This window comes from Doryrhamphus excisus, linkage group LG8, assembly GCF_037039965.1.
Source record: "Doryrhamphus excisus strain RoL-2023G ecotype Guam linkage group LG8, RoL_Dexc_Guam_v1.1, whole genome shotgun sequence".
Lineage (NCBI taxonomy): Eukaryota > Metazoa > Chordata > Actinopteri > Syngnathiformes > Syngnathidae > Doryrhamphus > Doryrhamphus excisus.
Genome location: NC_136364.1, coordinates 4,613,062 through 4,631,048, shown reverse-complemented (window position 1 = coordinate 4,631,048; position 17,987 = coordinate 4,613,062). Strand labels below are relative to the sequence as shown.

Sequence of the window (17,987 nt, the reverse complement as noted above, 5' to 3'; positions counted from 1 at the left end):
TCTCTGGATCGCTCTCTTTGCCTCCCTCTTACAGCAGGAGTGGTGTTTGAGCACGGCAAACATACTGCAAACATTTCATATTTCTTTTGTGATTGTTCGTGAGGGCGTGGCGCCTCGCATCGCTCCTTGGCCAAACAGCTAATGTGTTGATTTTATTGTTGAGGCGTTTCATAAGTGTTTTCTCCCAGTTGTGTTTATTCGTCCTAGAGCAGGGGTGTCAAACACGCGGCCCGCGGGCCAAATGTGGTAACCAAGACATGAGAAGCAAATTTGATGGCAACTTATTGTTTTTAGTATATTTTATAGTTAATTTAATACATGGGTCAAAACCGACCCGTTAACATAAGAGATGATACCAGAAAGCTAACACAAGAGGAAGGTTAAAACCTCTTCCTAAACAGCATCCCTCTGACCAGTCCCGAGTTTGATTTACTACATCCATTGGCTTCTGTTCAGACTCTGAATTGGAATTAAAGCCTTAATGGCATCCTTGAACATTTGAACTGTAGAGTTACGCTGCAACTCGATGACGTGCCACCTAGCCCAGGCAGTCGAATGATTGACGATGATGTGTTTTTTTATTTAGAAGAAGGCTAATATTTCCTGGCTAAGTCAAATGTGTCCTTCATCTATTGACTGTGAGTGTTTGTCACCGTGTAGCCAATAGACATAGACTGAAGAAATGTAATACATCGAACATTCAGCACACATCCAGAGCCCATCAGTCCATCACTTGCTGATGATTCCTTTACATGTGGAGCAAAGGATGATGGAAATGCCTGCAGGTGGTCTTCATTGGCATGCAGGGACAATGTGGAATATCACAGATGATGAACACACCACCTATTACTCACTCTGCAATCCAAAAGTATTTGTTTTTGTTCATGGCACTCAGAGATGACGAGAATCAATTGATGCCATTCACTTCCTCTTAGGAGGAACACTTTCAAGTAGCTGCATTCAAACATTATGTCTAATTTATGCTTCAGACATCTTTTCTCTTATTATGTCTGCGGTTTTGGGTAAGGTGACTATAGGGGTGTTATTTTATGTCTGGAGGGCTCTAATACATTTTAAAGCGAATATAAAGGTTTTTATTTTATTTTGAGGAATTCCCTGATCACAGTTGGTCTGGAATAAATTAACTAAATAAGGATGCCACTTAGTGCCTGAATTACAGTTCTATGTTTTTTCCACTTTACTGACCCATAAATGTATTTAGAACGTACTATTCTCGTGTTAAACGATGCCAAAGTTTCAGAAAATGGAAGTTTAGGATGGCTTAAAACACTCGGTTTGAAAAGGCGTGGCAAAATTGCTACTTTGTGACATCACAGAGAGATGGACTTCCTGATATATAAACTTTCTGCAGCTAGGAGACCAGGGTTCAATTCCACCCTCTGCCATTTCTGTGTGGAGTTTGCATGTTCTCCCCGTGCATGCGTGGGGTTTTCTCCGGGTACTCCGGTTTCCTCCCACATTCCAAAAACATGCTAGGTTAATTAGCCACTCCAAATGGTCCATAGGTATGAATGTGAGTGGGAATGCTTGTTTGTCTATATGTGCCCTGTGATTGGCTGGCGACCAGTCCAGGGTGGACACCGCCTCTCGCCCCAAGACAGCTGGGATAGGCTCCAGCATACCCCCATGACCCTCGTCAGGACAAGCGTTATAGAAAATGGATGGATGAATGAAAGGATGCCACTTTGTGCCTGAATTACGGTTTTATGTTTTTTCCACTTTACTGACCCATAAATGTATTTAGAATGTACTATTCTCGTGTTAAACGATGCCAAAGTTTCAGATAATGGAAGTTTAGATTGGCTCAAAACGCTCGGTTTGAAAAGGCGTGGCAAAACCGCTACTTTGTGACATCACAGAGTGGTGGATTTCCTGATATATAAGCTCTCTGCCCTCCCCCAAGTTCTGCTTCCCACCACAATTAGGGGCTCTACCCGAGTTTTTTACACACTGGTAGCCCTGCGAAACACATTACACGTTTCCGATGCTGTAGAAAACCTAACGCTAAAATGCTAAAGATACTTTGTCACGTCTTGAAGAAAACTTTTCTTGTGAAACTCCAGACTGTCCAGTCTCCACTTCCAGCACATATGGCCGTAAAAGTGGACATTTAAAAAAGATAAATTGCCGTTTATTATCAACTCCTACCGTTTATGAACTACTATAAAGTTAGCCTTTCTATGTTCTGGTAGTGTGACCAACCGCAGCAAAGTGGGCGTGCCTGGAGGCGGGGCATGGGTGAAATAAATTAAAACAATCACGAAATCCAAAGAAATACATTTGAATAGGTGCAGATTCTGGAAGAACTAGAACACTTTCTGTGTTGGTTATTGTGTGTAACTGCTCTATAGTCCACAACTCAATACAAAGGGCGAACAACAAGGTCTAGAACCAATGAACCGAGGGATTACAGTATAATCTTATCTACATAAATAAATTCCAGACGTATTGGGAGAAGAGGGCAAACAAACGCATGCAGAGTCAATACGACCTTGGCACCAGAAATACACCAGATGAGCGCAATTCTATCTGCTAGTTGTTAGAAGGGTGAGCAGGATGCAGCGAGTGTAGCTTCTAGAATTACCCCGTGTTTGCTTTCACTGTACTGTATAGATCTTTTTAGAGAAGACCCGGTTCAAGGTGGTGGGGGGGTTAGTATGCGGAGCAGTGAAGTAGAACAAAGCCCATCAAGGAAGGGAGCTCAGCATCGGAGTCTCCATGGCCTTAACCAGTGATGGATCCCTGCAGGTTGTCCGTGCCGTGTGACTACCGCTTGACAGAAAAGACAGGAGATGAATCTCAGGTGTGCATCCAGGCACGTTCAAGCGTCATGGCGGGTGATCCAGTGCAGAGTCATGCATGACCAAGAACATCATTCCATCGCCATCGACCACATCACCTGTGATGACGTGACGGATATGAATCTGTCACCCTCACGGCGATGATAGTGTGTGACAGAGGAGTGAACCAGACAGACATATTGGAATAAGGCAGTGTGTAGAGCTGTCCCCATTTCTTGTAGTTTTCCCAGTAGAATGTGTATATTCTTGCTGGATTTTCATTTGCATTCATTTTCAGCATCTCCATCACCCCTTAACCTGTATTTTGTGCCTGGGTTTCAGGCGTTGTAGCGATGTACCATAATCACAGTTCTGTATGTACCTATGTACATTGGTTTTAAGGTAATGGTAATTTGAACATGCATCAGATTACAATTGAGTGCATCCCATAATCAGTTCCCAGTTCCACATGTCCAAATCCTACCCCTCTATGTGGTACTTTTACAATCAGTAACTGTTACTGTTACAACTGTTACAACTGTTACAATTTTTAAATTTTTTTAAATTTTTTTAATTTTTTTAATTTTTTTAATTTTTTTAAGTTTTTTAAGTTTTTTAAGTTTTTTTATTTTTATTTATTTATTTATTTTTTGCATTTGTTTATTTTTTATTTTTTAAATCTTTTTGTTTTTTTTATTTTTTTATTGTTTTTTTCATCATCATATTTCTCCTCTCTTGTAGAGAAGTATTGGATGACATTTTTAGCTAATTGCTTATTTTTAGCCTTATGCATTATTTTAGCTGTTTGAAGATGAACTATATCAGCAAGTTGAAGTATTTGTGATTTTAGAAATAAGGAGTTAGTATGTTCTCGGGAGGCTGCATTATGAATTATCCTGACTGACCTTCGTTGTATATTTGTAATATGAGGTTTCCAGCTCATGGGTCACTGTGTATTTCATGATTTGTAAAATGATCCATACAAAACTAGCATGTAATTACCAGCTTGTAATTCCTCAAATTGTTTTTAAAGAACTAATATATAATAGTTACAGCATAGAAAGTGTAATTACGCAGACAAGCGCAACCGCCAATTTTTTTCCGCACCTCCGCCCCGCAACTTTGAGAGTGACAAGCTGCAACAGGCTGCATCGTCAACCTAGCACAGACAAAGTATGTCCTTCCACTGTACAGAGTCGCTCTTAGAAGTTATTAATCCTGCGGCAAATAAATGATATAAATAAAGTATTATTATCACTGGAGGACAAGGAATAGCGACAGTAAACACGCCACACACACACCGAGTAAGAGAGAACAGGCGGAGACATGAAGCCATGGAATGTAAAGTAGCAAAAATAAAAAAGAATAAGTCAAGCGCTTGGTACACTTGGACAGAAGTGGAGTGTGAGGTGTGAATAGGAGAGAAATAATACAAAACACAACATAAGCCACATTTACATGAGGAGTTTTTCTCTTTGCCAATGGAATCTTTCCGAATGATCTTTCCGAAAGCAATGGTATACATGGAAAGGAATATTCCAATCGCGTGTCTACATGCGCCGCTATAATCAACCAGAATAGTCAATGGGGCATGCCCAGTAAAACATAAACACCAACATCACGTGATACCGACTTCCTCAAATTTTTCTTTCACTTGTTGGAATAACTCCGTATTGCCAATTTTTCCTTCGTCCAGTCTTGAAATTTAGTTTGAATCAAAAACAAACTTTCCTTAGCAGTCCAGTGCCGATTGCTCGCCTCCTTTTTTTATCAAAGAACGTCTGGAGCTGCGTGTTACGTCATATCTCAGCATTCGCTGAAAGAACACACCCGGGAACAGGAAAAGATAAAGTTCAATCTTGCTAATAATTGTTTTATATCGATTTTCTTTTTTAATAAAAGTGGACTTGTGAATGGCGTATAGAAGGGTTTAGATTCTGTTCCACAGATGGCGCTAATGCACACCAAAGCTGCTTGCCAACCGCCAATAAACAACAGAAGAAGAAAAACACCATGAAGAAGAACGCAGTCTGACAACTTTCCGTTTGAGCGGGTACAAGAAACCTCAATCGGACTGGGGAAAGGAATATTCCACATCTGTGAATCCCATTATATATTCATTCGGATTGGCACTTTTTCGGAATGAGGTGTATACAAAGGTTACATTCTTTCCGTTTGAGCAAATAACCCGAATTGAATTGGAATAATTGGGTCCATGTATACGTGGCTATATGAACACTCATGTCCAAAAATCAGAAATGACGCTATAAGGTTACCGCAGCAGGAACATTGGTCGACTACTGAAAAAAATGAGTCACAAGTAGGGAATATGTTGTGAGTGGCAGCACTAGGCTAACGGTCTACAATGTCGGAAGTGTAGCGTACCAAAAGATCCATAATGACAAATGAAATAACGAATCCATGTACTGCTATACTACTGGTTTCTACTGGTTACCTGTGATCAGCACGCTGGTGGAATAACAAATGTCTCTTCAGGGAGCCCTTCCCTTTTTTATGCCCTGCCTGGGACCAACCCTCATATTGATTTGCTTGGTGGGCTCAAATTTCTCTTGGGAGCTAATGAAAATAATTAGAAAGAGATCATGAAAGGCTCGACCTTCTGTTGCACACATGAATAAATATGTGACAGGGACGGCAACAAAGTGTGTGGTCACTGGAACATGGGTGAGGGCGGCTGTGTTTTTACATTTACCGCTAAATTGTTTGTTTTGAACATGCCATTTTCTGGGAACCTAACAACAGATCCCAATGAAGCTGACATAAGTAGTCTGAAAGGAAAAGGTAGCTTCTGCTTCAGTAATCCCTTCTCTGATTTCATTATCTATCTGCTCGTCTCTTGGCTCCGGTGGATGACTGCACAGTGCTGCCGAAACTATTGCAAACATTGGTGGCGGTGTCGATGGGGGGGCAGGGACTCAGTATTTTGATTAGAGTGTGTGCCTTGAGATCCGGTGAAGTGCACTCGCCTCGACTCAGAGAGCACTTGATTACACAGCACCAGTGATCCCATTAAAAGATCATTTAATGTGAGCGCCCTGAATTGTGTTCCGACTGTTTTTCCGAGCATTCCAGTGTAATGAAGAACGTAAAACTGCTGTTGACGGAATATTATCCACTGCCAAGAAATAGTCCAAGTGACATTGGTTTTACTTTTGTGGATGAACTTTGACTTTGTTGACTGAGACACTAGCCACGTTTACATGAGTTTTTCTCTTTCCGAATGGAGTCTTTCCGAATGACCTTTCCGAAAGCAATGGTATACATGGAAAGGAATATTCCAATATCTTGTCTACATGCGCCGCTATAATCAACCAGAATCGTCAATGGGGCATGCCCAGTAAAACGTAAACATCAACATTACGTGATATCGACTTCCTCGAGTTTTTCTTTCACTTGTTGGAATAACTCTGTATTGCCAGTTTTTCCTTCGTCCAGTCCCCAAAAATAGTCCAATTGACTTGGGTTTTACTTTTGTGGATGAACTTTGACTTTGTTGACTGAGACACTAGCCACGTTTACATGAGGAGTTTTTCTCTTTCCGAATGGAATCTTTCCGAATGACCTTTCCGAAAGCAATGGTATACATGGAAAGGAAAAAAGTGAGAACCGCCTTGGCAATATGTGAGACTGTTTTTGCATCTGTCATTCAAATGAAGTTGATGTTGATGTTGTTTGTCTAGACAAATGTATGGAGTGGGGTTGCTGTTAGGTTTCAAACAAAAACATATGCAAAAGTAATGTTCGTGGACAAGATTCTCCATGTTGGTTCCTGTTTTTGTCCCTTTGCCAGTTGTGCCGCCTCAGTTTCCCCAACCTGATGGTGTTCGAATCACGCTCTGCGGGAGCAGGATATAACCAGCACCGCCCCTTTGTCCCCTACAAGTCCTGTCTGCAGGCCCATTTAGCAAGATACCAGGCCTGATTGCCAATCAATGGCAGGGAAATAGGAGGAATTAGCACAAATTAGGCAGAAGGGAGTACAGGCTACCTTCTGTTCCCTGGTCAATATGCCACTGTCTGATGCCAGACCCCCCTTTTTAGACAAACCCAAAATCTCACCTCACTTGCATCCTAAATCTAATGGTGTATTTTCCTCAGAGGACCCAAACCACCTTCGTTGATTACATTGTGCATGTGCGCTAGGGTGCATCAAATTTGAACAGGAAATTTTAAATTCATCATATCAATTTGGCTGGCATTCCATTTTTTTCTAATGAACATAAAAATGTCTTTTGCAAAGTTTTGAGGAAATCCATTGAGATTTAGGGGTGCCACCTCACACATAAACCTTTGTAAAATTTCGGAAAATGTACAATTTCTAGTTCTAATTGCCAAAAAGTTGACCTGGAAATGTTGACTACAATGGGGGCCCTGGAGAGAGCTGGTGGGTTGTGCTGGACAGTGCCTAAAATAATACATGGACAAGTGTATATCACATTATGTAGGACTACAGTACTACTCTCAATAAATATGAAACATCAGTAATACTGTCTACTCTATATTACTGTTGTTGATGTTATGCTTGCTCAGCTATTAGCTAACTGTCATTAGCAAACTGTAGCTAGCTAATGTTAGCTACAGTAGAGGCTATGAGCACTAAACAGTGCCTAAAATAATACGTGGACAAGTGTATATCACATTATGTAGGACTACAGTACTACACTCAATAAATATGAAGCATCAGTAATACTGTCTACTCTATATTACTGTTATTGATGTTATGCTTGCTCAGCTATTAGCTAACTCATTAGCAAACTGTAGCTAGCTAATGTTAGCTACAGTAGAGGCTATGAGCACTAAACAGTGACTAAAATAATAAATGGACAAGTGTATATCACATTATGTAGGACTACAGTACTATTCTCAATAAATATGAGGCATCAGTAATACTGTCTACTCTATATTACTGTTGTTGATGTTATGCTTAACTAGCTAACTGTCATTAGCAAACTGTAGCTAGCTAATGTTAGCTACAGTAGAGGCAATGAGCACTAAATACCTATAAATATGACTACAAATCATTCATTCAATTACAAAGACAAAACCACAAATTTGCTAGTAATATGTAATAGGAGTATAAATATCAACAAAAACATAAAGATCACCTCAAATCTCCATGGCGACCATTGAACTGTTCACCACTTTATTCCACAAAAATGTATGGTGGCACCCCTAAATATTCATGTATTGGAAAAATATTTTGTATGTGTTGTTTCTACATATATTGGAACACTTTTAGTACCCAGCCATATCAAAATTCAATAATTGTGTTTTTTGATGCACCCTAATGTGCGCTGAAGCAGCCATTGTGCTTCTCATTTGCCCTCAGACTCCCGGACAGAAACGATGGTTGAAGACGACGGCTTGCCCCCTGCATGCTTCCCCAGGGAGATTTAAGTGGATGGGGTTGGGGGAACATGTGCATACCCAGCTAAACAAAGCGCCGGCCTTCCATTCTCAGATTAGCCCTTACGTAGGCACAATGGTCTACGTGGTACACTGCATCCTATTAGCCCGGTGCAGTGCCTCAGGGAAGGGCACAGTCATCAACTTGGCTCAATGACATGCACAGATGCAACAACTCATTTCAAAGACTCGGTTAACATTTGGCCGCCAACTAAATCAGACTATTGTCAGAGTTTGAAACCTTTACTCTTGGGTTGTTTGATGGTGTACCCGTGTCTTTGATTGTTGCATGGCTCCCAGGGCGTCAAAGATTTAAACATGTGTGCCTTTCAGCATCTACAGCAGAGTCACAGGAAGTGGACACACACACACATACACATACACATGCGGGACTCAGACTCGGGGAGCATTATCTTAGCTGCCAGACTCCCAGAGCTCACCCACTGCCAGCCCTCATAAAAATGGGAGTAGGGCAAGGTTCGCAGCCCCGAGGGATTAGCGTTTGACACGCGGCGAGACCCCAGCATAAATATTCTCATCACACGCAGATTTCCACAACAGTGGACTCAACAGTTTTTTACTTGTTTGCACCCCACGTGAAATATATAATTTCTTTTGTGTATAGCAGGCGATGTGGGCTAGTTTTTATGCCTCTGTTCACTGGTCACCCTTGGGTCCAATTACCCACAAGCTTGCGCTTGTACCGTGGAGAAGAGCAGATGGTTGCTTTTTGTCTGGGTTCAAATGGTGATTAAAGGATCTACTATGGGTTTTATACATTTGTCTAACCCAAGGCAAAGTGCTGGTTTGTTAGTTAGTCGTGGTTGTTATAGTTGGCAACCGCAAAAACAGTTCCTACGCCTGGCAAAATGTCAACAAAAACACTTAATCATCTCTGAAAGGAGTAGGAAGAAACAGAGCTTATTCAATCCTAACCATAGCGTTTATATCAGTCACTGTGGTTTTCATTAAGGAACAGATAAATGAATTTAGGATCAATTATATCAGACACTGATATACATGATATTCTGATATAAATTAGTTAAATGTACTCTCCTTCCTCCAGGATCTCGTCTGCGCCAGGAAGACTCGCCGCCCCGCATCGTGGAGCACCCCTCTGACCTGATCGTCTCCAAAGGCGAGCCGGCCACCCTCAACTGCAAAGCCGAGGGCCGTCCGACCCCAACGGTGGAGTGGTACAAAGATGGCGAGCGGGTGGAAACGGACAAAGACGACCCTCGCTCCCATCGCATGTTGCTGCCCAGCGGATCGCTCTTCTTCCTGCGTATCGTGCACGGGCGGCGGAGCAAGCCGGACGAGGGGGCGTATGTGTGCGTCGCCCGTAACTACCTGGGCGAAGCGGTCAGCCGCAACGCCTCGCTGGAAGTAGCATGTGAGTCCAATCTCCTTGTGTTTCTCGCTAAATTTGGCGGAATGATTGCTGTCCGGTAGATGGAAACTGGATTTACTTGTGAACTTTTCCGCTATTTCGGAGAATGATGATTATTGAGACATATTTGCAGGGTTTGGAGTGATTATTATTATTATTTTTTTTTTGGTGCAACACCAGACAACCAAACTACAGCCCAATGTTGACCTGGCATAATATATGTTGACATCGTTAAAACATGGGGGAGTTTTTCATGCAGGTCACAGAACTGAACGTAAATCCACTATTGACGGCGGAAGAGTGACAGCTAGGGGTTCAAAGTTCTAATGGATATTTTACACCGCTTTCCTGGGTTGTGTCTGAGGGACGTGGCAGGCCAAATCTGATCCCATGATCAAATTACCTTTGAAGAAGAGCTTGGGTTGGACTTCCAACAGAGCTCAGAGACGTTGGACTTAGAGTTCTGGAGGTACTTTGTACTTGATACTTAATTCCTATACAATACTTGTTTTTTTTATCTGCTGCTGGTTGGCTGTGAATGACTGTACAAACAACTCCTTTCACCGCCCAGGAGTACATCTTCCATTTACCTTTAACAGCATTTCCCAGTTATTGTTGCCTTGTGATGTGTAGGAAATTGCCTTATGTGCTGGAGAATATAGTGGGGGGTGGTGTCCACCTTTTCATCAAGCCCCCCCCCCCCACGGGTCTAACAAGAAGCCCCCTACTTTACCCCACTCCCCATGTGCAAAGTCCGCGACAGCAGCTTGATCTATCGATCGCTGTAAGAGGGGCTCTCCGGCTCTAAATGAAAATTCATAAAAAATACATGGACTAAGTCAGTGGATTATTTTCAGTGTTTTCGTGCTGCGTTCACATCCCCCCTTTTTTGTAAAAGTAAAAACCAAAATGTAAAACCCTTTGGCTTAACGTTGATAAACAGTTGCCGCTTTGAGTGTAATTGTTGATGACGGCTAGGGGTGTGTATTGGCAACAATCTGGCGATACGATACGTATCACGATACTAACAAGGCGATTTTTTTGTTTTTCTTGTAGTTAAAGATTATTTCCTGGAAAAACTGAATTACACCAGCAATATGCACTTACTAAACACATTTTTATTCCATTAAAACAGTATGTTAGGCTGTATCACAAACTTGTACGTGTAGCATTTGGATAAATAAAGCTTTGACATCCAGCTTCAAATTTACAAAAAAAAACAAAGCATAAAAAACAAATACATTTAATTATGTTTCAAAATCCTGCTCAAATGTTCACATTCTATTAGCAGTGAAAAAATGCATGTTTACAGTCCCTGACTTAAGTAAAAAAGTCCTTTTAGGATGCTTGAAATAACCATTATTTAACAAAATAGTCATATCAATTTGAAAAACAAAATACCTGCAATATCACAGTACTACTTTTGTAGTATACAAAAGGACCTTGGCATTGCTTGCTAGCGCCAAGTCCTCATGGTGTCTCGATAAATGGACTCCCAAATTTCCCGAATACTTTATTTGGGAAACACGACACATTTTACAAACGGCATGGGTTTTGTCAATTTCTGCACTTTGTGTAGTGCTACTTTGTGTAGAAATCTAATTGTGTCCTTGCCTAATTGACTACGTAAGTGCTGCCACCTAACCATCGGAGGTTTCAATTCAAATCAGAAATCAACCTTTGCCGTGTCTGCACTTGAATAAATACCATATACAGTCTATGATAAATGTCTAAAAATATCCATATCATACTTTTTAATACATTTCGATACAGTATCATGCAATGAAGTATCGCGATATATCGCCGAAACTATATTTTTTTACACCCCTAGTTGAGGTAATCTTTTCATCCAAGCTGAACTGAGGTCTAGTTTGATGCACGACTTGAAATTTTGTGCAACTTTAAATGCGTATTTTCCTGAATCGAATTACCTAGGGGCTGTTTACGTTGTTAGAAGTTCCGCTGTGTGATATTTGTTTTGTTACCTGAGCCAAAAGCAGCGACGTGCAGCTTTTTTGGGGGCTTTCTTGGTTTAGTGGACGTGTACTTTGTGGTGACTGAAGAAGGAGGAGGGGTTCTTAATCTCCTTCTTTGGCTTACCGTGGTGATTATCTTTATCAGGCCCTGACATCCCTCTAGTGATTGTAAAGCTGAAGCTAAACGGCACAAGAAAAAGCTGCGTTTAAAGCCCGGAACATGCTAAAATGGTTTGGTGTTCATGATCTGTCTTGTCCCTCGTTCCCTCCCCCATCCGTCCCCCCTCCCTCCCTTACATGGAGCACACCTTCACCCGCATCTCTCTTCTGTTCACGAGTGGCTGAGCAAGGAGATAATTGAATTGCAGCTCTGAAACAGATTGAAGTCGGTGTCTGCTGTGAAGAGTTTCGCTGGACATCACGCAGGGTGCTCTGTCCCTAAAAGGTGGAGGGGGGGGGAAGTGGAAGACGGGGTGCCTACGAGATGTCTGCGTTATATTATTAATAGGAGCCAGACTGGGGTAGTAGGGTGTGTTCATGTTTGCTTTAAATGTTAGATGTTGTACACACAATGATGGCGGATATAATGGATGGAGAGCATGGATGTTATTCCCCTTGCTATTGCAGATTTATGCACAAAGTAATAATAATTTAGTCTGTCAATTTTAATTTTAATTTTAATTTTAATTTTAATTTTAATTTTAATTTTAATTTTAATTTTAATTTTAATTTTAATTTTAATTTTAATTTTAATTTTAATTTTAATTTTAATTAAATTTGCTGGTGCGTGTCCTTTCTGCTGTTACCAAACAGCATTATTTTACTTTTATTTAGGTTCAGATATATTGGTAGTAGGATTATATTTTAAAATTAAAATTAAAATTAAAATTAAAATTAAAATTAAAATTAAAATTAAAATTAAAATTAAAATTAAAATTAAAATTAAAATTAAAATTAAAATTAAAATTATTTTAATTAATTTATTTAATTATTTTTGTATTACATTTAATCAGAACTTTTTCATGATCGCCATAGTAGATCCTACCGTTCTGATTCTATTGCCTTTATAGTGATACATCGGATACAAGTTCCTCTATACAAAAAAACCATTTTTTTTTGTACTTTTCACAAAGTAATAAAATTAAAATTAAAATTAAAATTAAAATTAAAATTAAAATTAAAATTAAAATTAAAATTAAAATTAAAATTAAAATTAAAATTAAAATTAAAATTAAAATTAAAATTAAAATTAACGCTTCGGGATCCGCCGGGAGGAGCTGGACAAAATGGCAAAGGAGACGGAAGTCTGGGCCTTAAACCTAACCCTAATCCTAAATTGAGTAATTGAGAACCGCTGCCTTGAGTTGCAGTGGAGGGGTTTGCTCATCTTCTCCGTGTCTGTGAGATGTACCAGCTTTTAGACATTTTTATTCACCTTTTTTCACTTGAAAAAACAAAAAACAATTGTACATTTTACGGAGTGAGCAGCTTTATCATTTCACAGCTCTCCCAAACTGACCCCAGCGACAGATACAGAGCTTATAAGAAGGGATGTGCCCCCTTTTCTCGTCTCCGAATGAACTGGGTCAATGAGCAGCTTCATAAATCATTGTGAAGCCTGTTGTCAGCAGCGTTAGCCGCATCGCTGCTGAATAAATTGCCAGCCCGCCGCATCAACGCGTGCATGTATGTGCGTATATGTAAAAGTGTGACAGTGCGTACCTGGGGCTACACATCCCGCGGTAACATGTTAATTGGCTACATCTCTTCAGGTAAAGCGGCGTGCACCCCTGCGCCGAGAGCTGGACGTACAAGCAGATAAGGGCAAACAGTTGCGCTTTTAATTGTTTCTGTAGCTTCTGCTGTCTGACATGCGTGTGTTTTGTGTGTAGGAAGTTCTACAACCTTTAAAAATGCAAATGAAAAAGATTCTTTCCTAAATGAATCTACAATAGGGATCGACGTGACTTTTTTAAAAAGGCCCTCTGTTGCACCTGTTCTCCAATTAAGGAGATATGTAGGCTGAACAACAAAGTAATTAGCAGGAAAATAGGAGCGCAAGGTAAACCGATAAGGAGGAGGCGGATATGATGGTGAGGAGCAGCGAGCTAATAAACAGTGCGGCCCGGGAGTAGCGGAGCAGGTGGGGAGTCTTTTTTACAAGCTCATCTGGGCTCATTATGCCATTTCAGGAACGAGACTGCGGCGAGTTCACCATCGACACACAAAACAACCTTATAGCAGCGCCGCATGGAAGTCCTGGAGACATAATGAAGACAGAAGCAGCAATCATTGCTGCACGTTAATGATGGATGCTACAGTTAAGGTGGTTGCGGTCTTGTTTGTATTCAAATGTACTGTACCCTCAACAGTCACAAAACACATGCACTAACACGGTCTTGGTAACTTAATGGGTGGGCCACGTACTAAACTTTATTGACAAATCCTCCATTTTAACCATGGTGATAATCCAACCCAACAAATAAGATGCATTTCTTGCTAAAAAGTGCAGAATAGCTGCGAATGTGGTCTCCAGATATAGTGATCACTCCACGGGTGTAAAGCGAGGATAAATCCGTGATTCGATGTGTCAGCTCTGTGTCCGTGCAGCTGGAGCTTGTTGACCTCCGAGGAAGAAGTGTTGCTATCGGTTGGGATTCACACTCTCACACTCGGTTGACTTCATCCTTGCGCACAGTAAGCAGCACGCAGCCTGCTGTTGTCTAATTGCAGATGATCACAGCCTCACCTGCCACAACATGCATGTTGCAGAAATGTGGATGCAATATAGTCACATGCTTGGGGGGGTGAAATTAAAACTGCAGTTGCTACTATTGCTTTGACCTGAACCCTGAACGAGCATCAGCAAAATAATGGTGGCTGTGTTGCATCACTATGCGCATCATTGAGATTACAATGAAACCTATTACATAGTTTTTTTGTTTTTGTTTCAATCGTGGTTAGCTTCTTTTTCCACTTGTATGAAAGTGAAGTGAAATACTTGGAAAAACTTGGAAATCCAAAGATGTAACACTAGATGTATGGTAACCCCAACCCTAACCCTTCACTTACCCAAAATCCGGGTAATATTTAAATTTTAATTTAAATTCTGTGTAAAGAATTTTTATTTTTATTTTTATTTTTATTTTTATTTTTATTTTTATTTTTATTTTTATTTTTATTTTTATTTTTATTTTTATTTTTATTTTTATTTTTATTTTTTATTTTTTTATTTGTATTTGCTGGCGTGTGTGTCTACCAAACAGCATTATTTTAGTTTTACTTCGGTTCAGGTATATTGGTAGAAGGATTAAATTTTAAAATAATAATAATTTAATTTAATTTATTAATTTTAATTTTAATTTTAATTTTAATTTTAATTTTAATTTTAATTTTAATTTTAATTTTAATTTTAATTTTAATTTTAATTTTAATTTTAATTTTAATTTTAATTTTAATTTTAATTTTAATTTGCTGGTGCGTGTCCTTTCTGCTGTTACCAAATAGCATTATTTTAGTTTTACTTAAGTTCAGGTATATTGGTAGAAGGATTAAATTTTAAAATTAAAATTAAAATTAAAATTAAAATTAAAATTAAAATTAAAATTAAAATTAAAATTAAAATTAAAATTAAAATTAAAATTAAAATTAAAATTAAAATTAAAATTAAAATTAAAATATTTACAATTTTAATTAATTAATTAAATTATTTTGTATTACATTTAATCATAACTTTTTCATGATTGCCATAGTAGTTCCTACCTTTCTGATTCTATTTCCTTTATAGTGATACATCGGATACAAGTTCCTCTCCAAAAGTGGTTCCTCGCCCTTTAGAGGGCACACATGCATTTCCTATATAGTCAATATGAGATGTATTATTTGTGTTTTTGTTATAAAATCCAATGCATACCTGAGGAGTGGCAGCCACATTGGAGAGGTGGGGTAACGATATGGGGCACAAATGTGACAGCTGGGCGAGTATGACTTTGGGATAACCTATGTCCATCTCTTTTGACCCCCGATCAGTCTTTTCCCTCTTTTTGCTCTCTTCTTCTGCCATTATGTCGCTTTGGAGTTTATAAAGTAGATTAAACACGCGTCTGGTGCTCCGTCTCGGACGCCGTGCGGCTGTCCGACGAAGAAGAAGAAGTGAGCTGTCATGCTAGGAATGCTGAGCTCGCCTCTTCTCACGGCCATTAGCGCCGGGCGAAGATGAAGCACCCATCGCGGCGGGTTTTTTGTTCCATTATACGACCCCCCTCTCACATTCTCCCTCTTTCACTCTTTGTTGTGACACAGTTATTGATGGCCTCTCCACTCTTGACAATGCGGCTCTATTGCTTTGTTTCCCGTACACTTTGCTATTGCTGCACTGCCAGCTCTCTCCCGCAATTGGCGGCAAAATAAACATTTGCATTAAAATCATCTCTAAATTGCATACAAGTGTGTGTGTGGCGGCATTGTTGGAGAGCACGGCGCCGCTGTTATTACATGAGCACAACGTGCCTAGCGGCTGCTATTCCGACGAGTAGACGCGGCTCTGAATTATTGAAACATGTCTGCAGGCTGATTATTGATCACCTCTAAAACGCAGACTACCCCTGCTTTAATGGCTGGATTCCACTTTGATTTCGCATTTAATATTGAGCTATTGTTGTGATTTATTCAAGCCTCATTTTTCACGAAGCATAGCAGTGATTCTATGTATCTGATATCAGCTTTGGTGTTTTTCTATTCTATTTATAAATATTGCACAGCTGCACCTTTTTACCAGCTCTTTTTGCTGACGAGTGGGCCAAAGACCAAGTGAGTCGTAATAACATTAATCAAGAACAGTGACCTTCAGTCAATCCCTGCAGATCTCAGCGTGGCTTGCCATTGAGGACCAGCCACCATTGGATCCTCTGACCCCTAAAGAACCCTTTGCCCTCCCCTATCCACCCGAGATCTCTGTCAAACCGTAATTCTCCAACCCCTAGTGCTCCCCTCCAGTCAGAGACCCCCGGAGCCCGCCTGAGATGATAATCTATCAACGAGGAGCTCGCGAACGAGGTGACAGTGTTGAGGGCTGAAGTTCAGGTGCTAGGCGATATTCTTTTGAATTGAGATCTCGCTGGGATTTGATCCTCCCTCTGGGGTTTGTGAGGAGTGGTTTGGCATTTCGGCATCGCTGTTCCTGGTTCAAATGGTCATTATTCCCTTGGTTGGACACCATTAACCACGCATTCATTCAGTGTTACAACTACAATGGTGGTGATCATGTCGAAGTATGCTTGGGGATCACAATAGATGAAAATATGAGCTGGAAACCTCATATTACAAATATACAACATAAGGTGGCCAGAAATATTTCAATATTGAACAAAGCAAATTTTGTTCTCAATCAGAAATCACTCCACACTCTTTATTGATCTCTGGTTCTACCATATCTTACTTATTGTGTGGAAATATGGGCTAATAACTATAAAAGCAATCGTCACTGGCTAAATGTACTGCAAAAAAGGTCAGTAAGGATAATTCATAATGCCGCCTACAGAGAACATACTAACTCCTTATTTCTAAATTGACAAATACTTCAACTTGCTGATATAGTTCATCTTCAAACAGCTAAAATAATGCAAAAGACTAAAAATAATAAGCACTTAGCTAAAAATGTCATCCAATACTTTTCTACAAGAGAGGAGAAATATGATCTCAGGGAAGAAGTACATTTGAAACACTTCTATGCTAGGACTACGTTATGCTAGCCATAGCATTTCAGTATGTGGAATCAAACTATGGAATGGATTGAGTAAGGAAGTCAAACAATGCACAACGATGAGCCAATTCAAGAAACAATACAAGCAGTTGATGTTAAATACAAGGATGAAGAGTCTTGAACCAGTCATGATGTGCTATATATATCACTATATTGACAATTACTATGGTACCCATTATGGCATTGGATGCTCATATCACCTCCTACTTCGGTACGTGACAAAAATAAAATAAAAAACAAAACAAAACTTGAAACTATATTAGGAAAGGTGGAAGTTGACAAAAATATAATTTTAAAAAACATAAAAAATATATAGACTTAAACTATATTAGGAAAGCAGGAAGTGAACAAATGTAACAGTTACTGATTATAAAAGTACCAGATGGAGGGGTAGGATTTAATAAGCTTTGCTTCTTCCTACTCCTTTTGGACATGTGGAACTGGGAACTGATTATGGGATGCACTCAATTGTAATCTGATGCATGTTCAAATGAAATCAAACCATTACCATTACCAATATATTCACTATCTCTCCTCTGGACATGTCCCATCCATCTCAGTCTGGCCTCTCTGACTTTATCTCCAGGGCCTCTATCATGTAATGTCCCTTTGACGTACTCCTTCCTGATCCT

The 17,987-nt window shown here is 39.8% G+C and overlaps 1 protein-coding gene across 10 annotated transcripts in view; it reads left to right on the top strand.

Moving 5' to 3' along the window:
• Positions 1–17,987, top strand: part of robo2 (roundabout, axon guidance receptor, homolog 2 (Drosophila)) — a 382,012-nt gene that overhangs the window by 161,228 nt on the left and 202,797 nt on the right. For all 10 annotated transcript variants that reach the window (XM_078792663.1, XM_078792656.1, XM_078792661.1 and 7 more), the window contains exon 2: positions 9,295–9,621. In XM_078792663.1, coding sequence (XP_078648789.1) covers positions 9,295–9,621 — 327 coding nt within the window. The remainder of the gene's footprint in view (positions 1–9,294; positions 9,622–17,987) is intronic.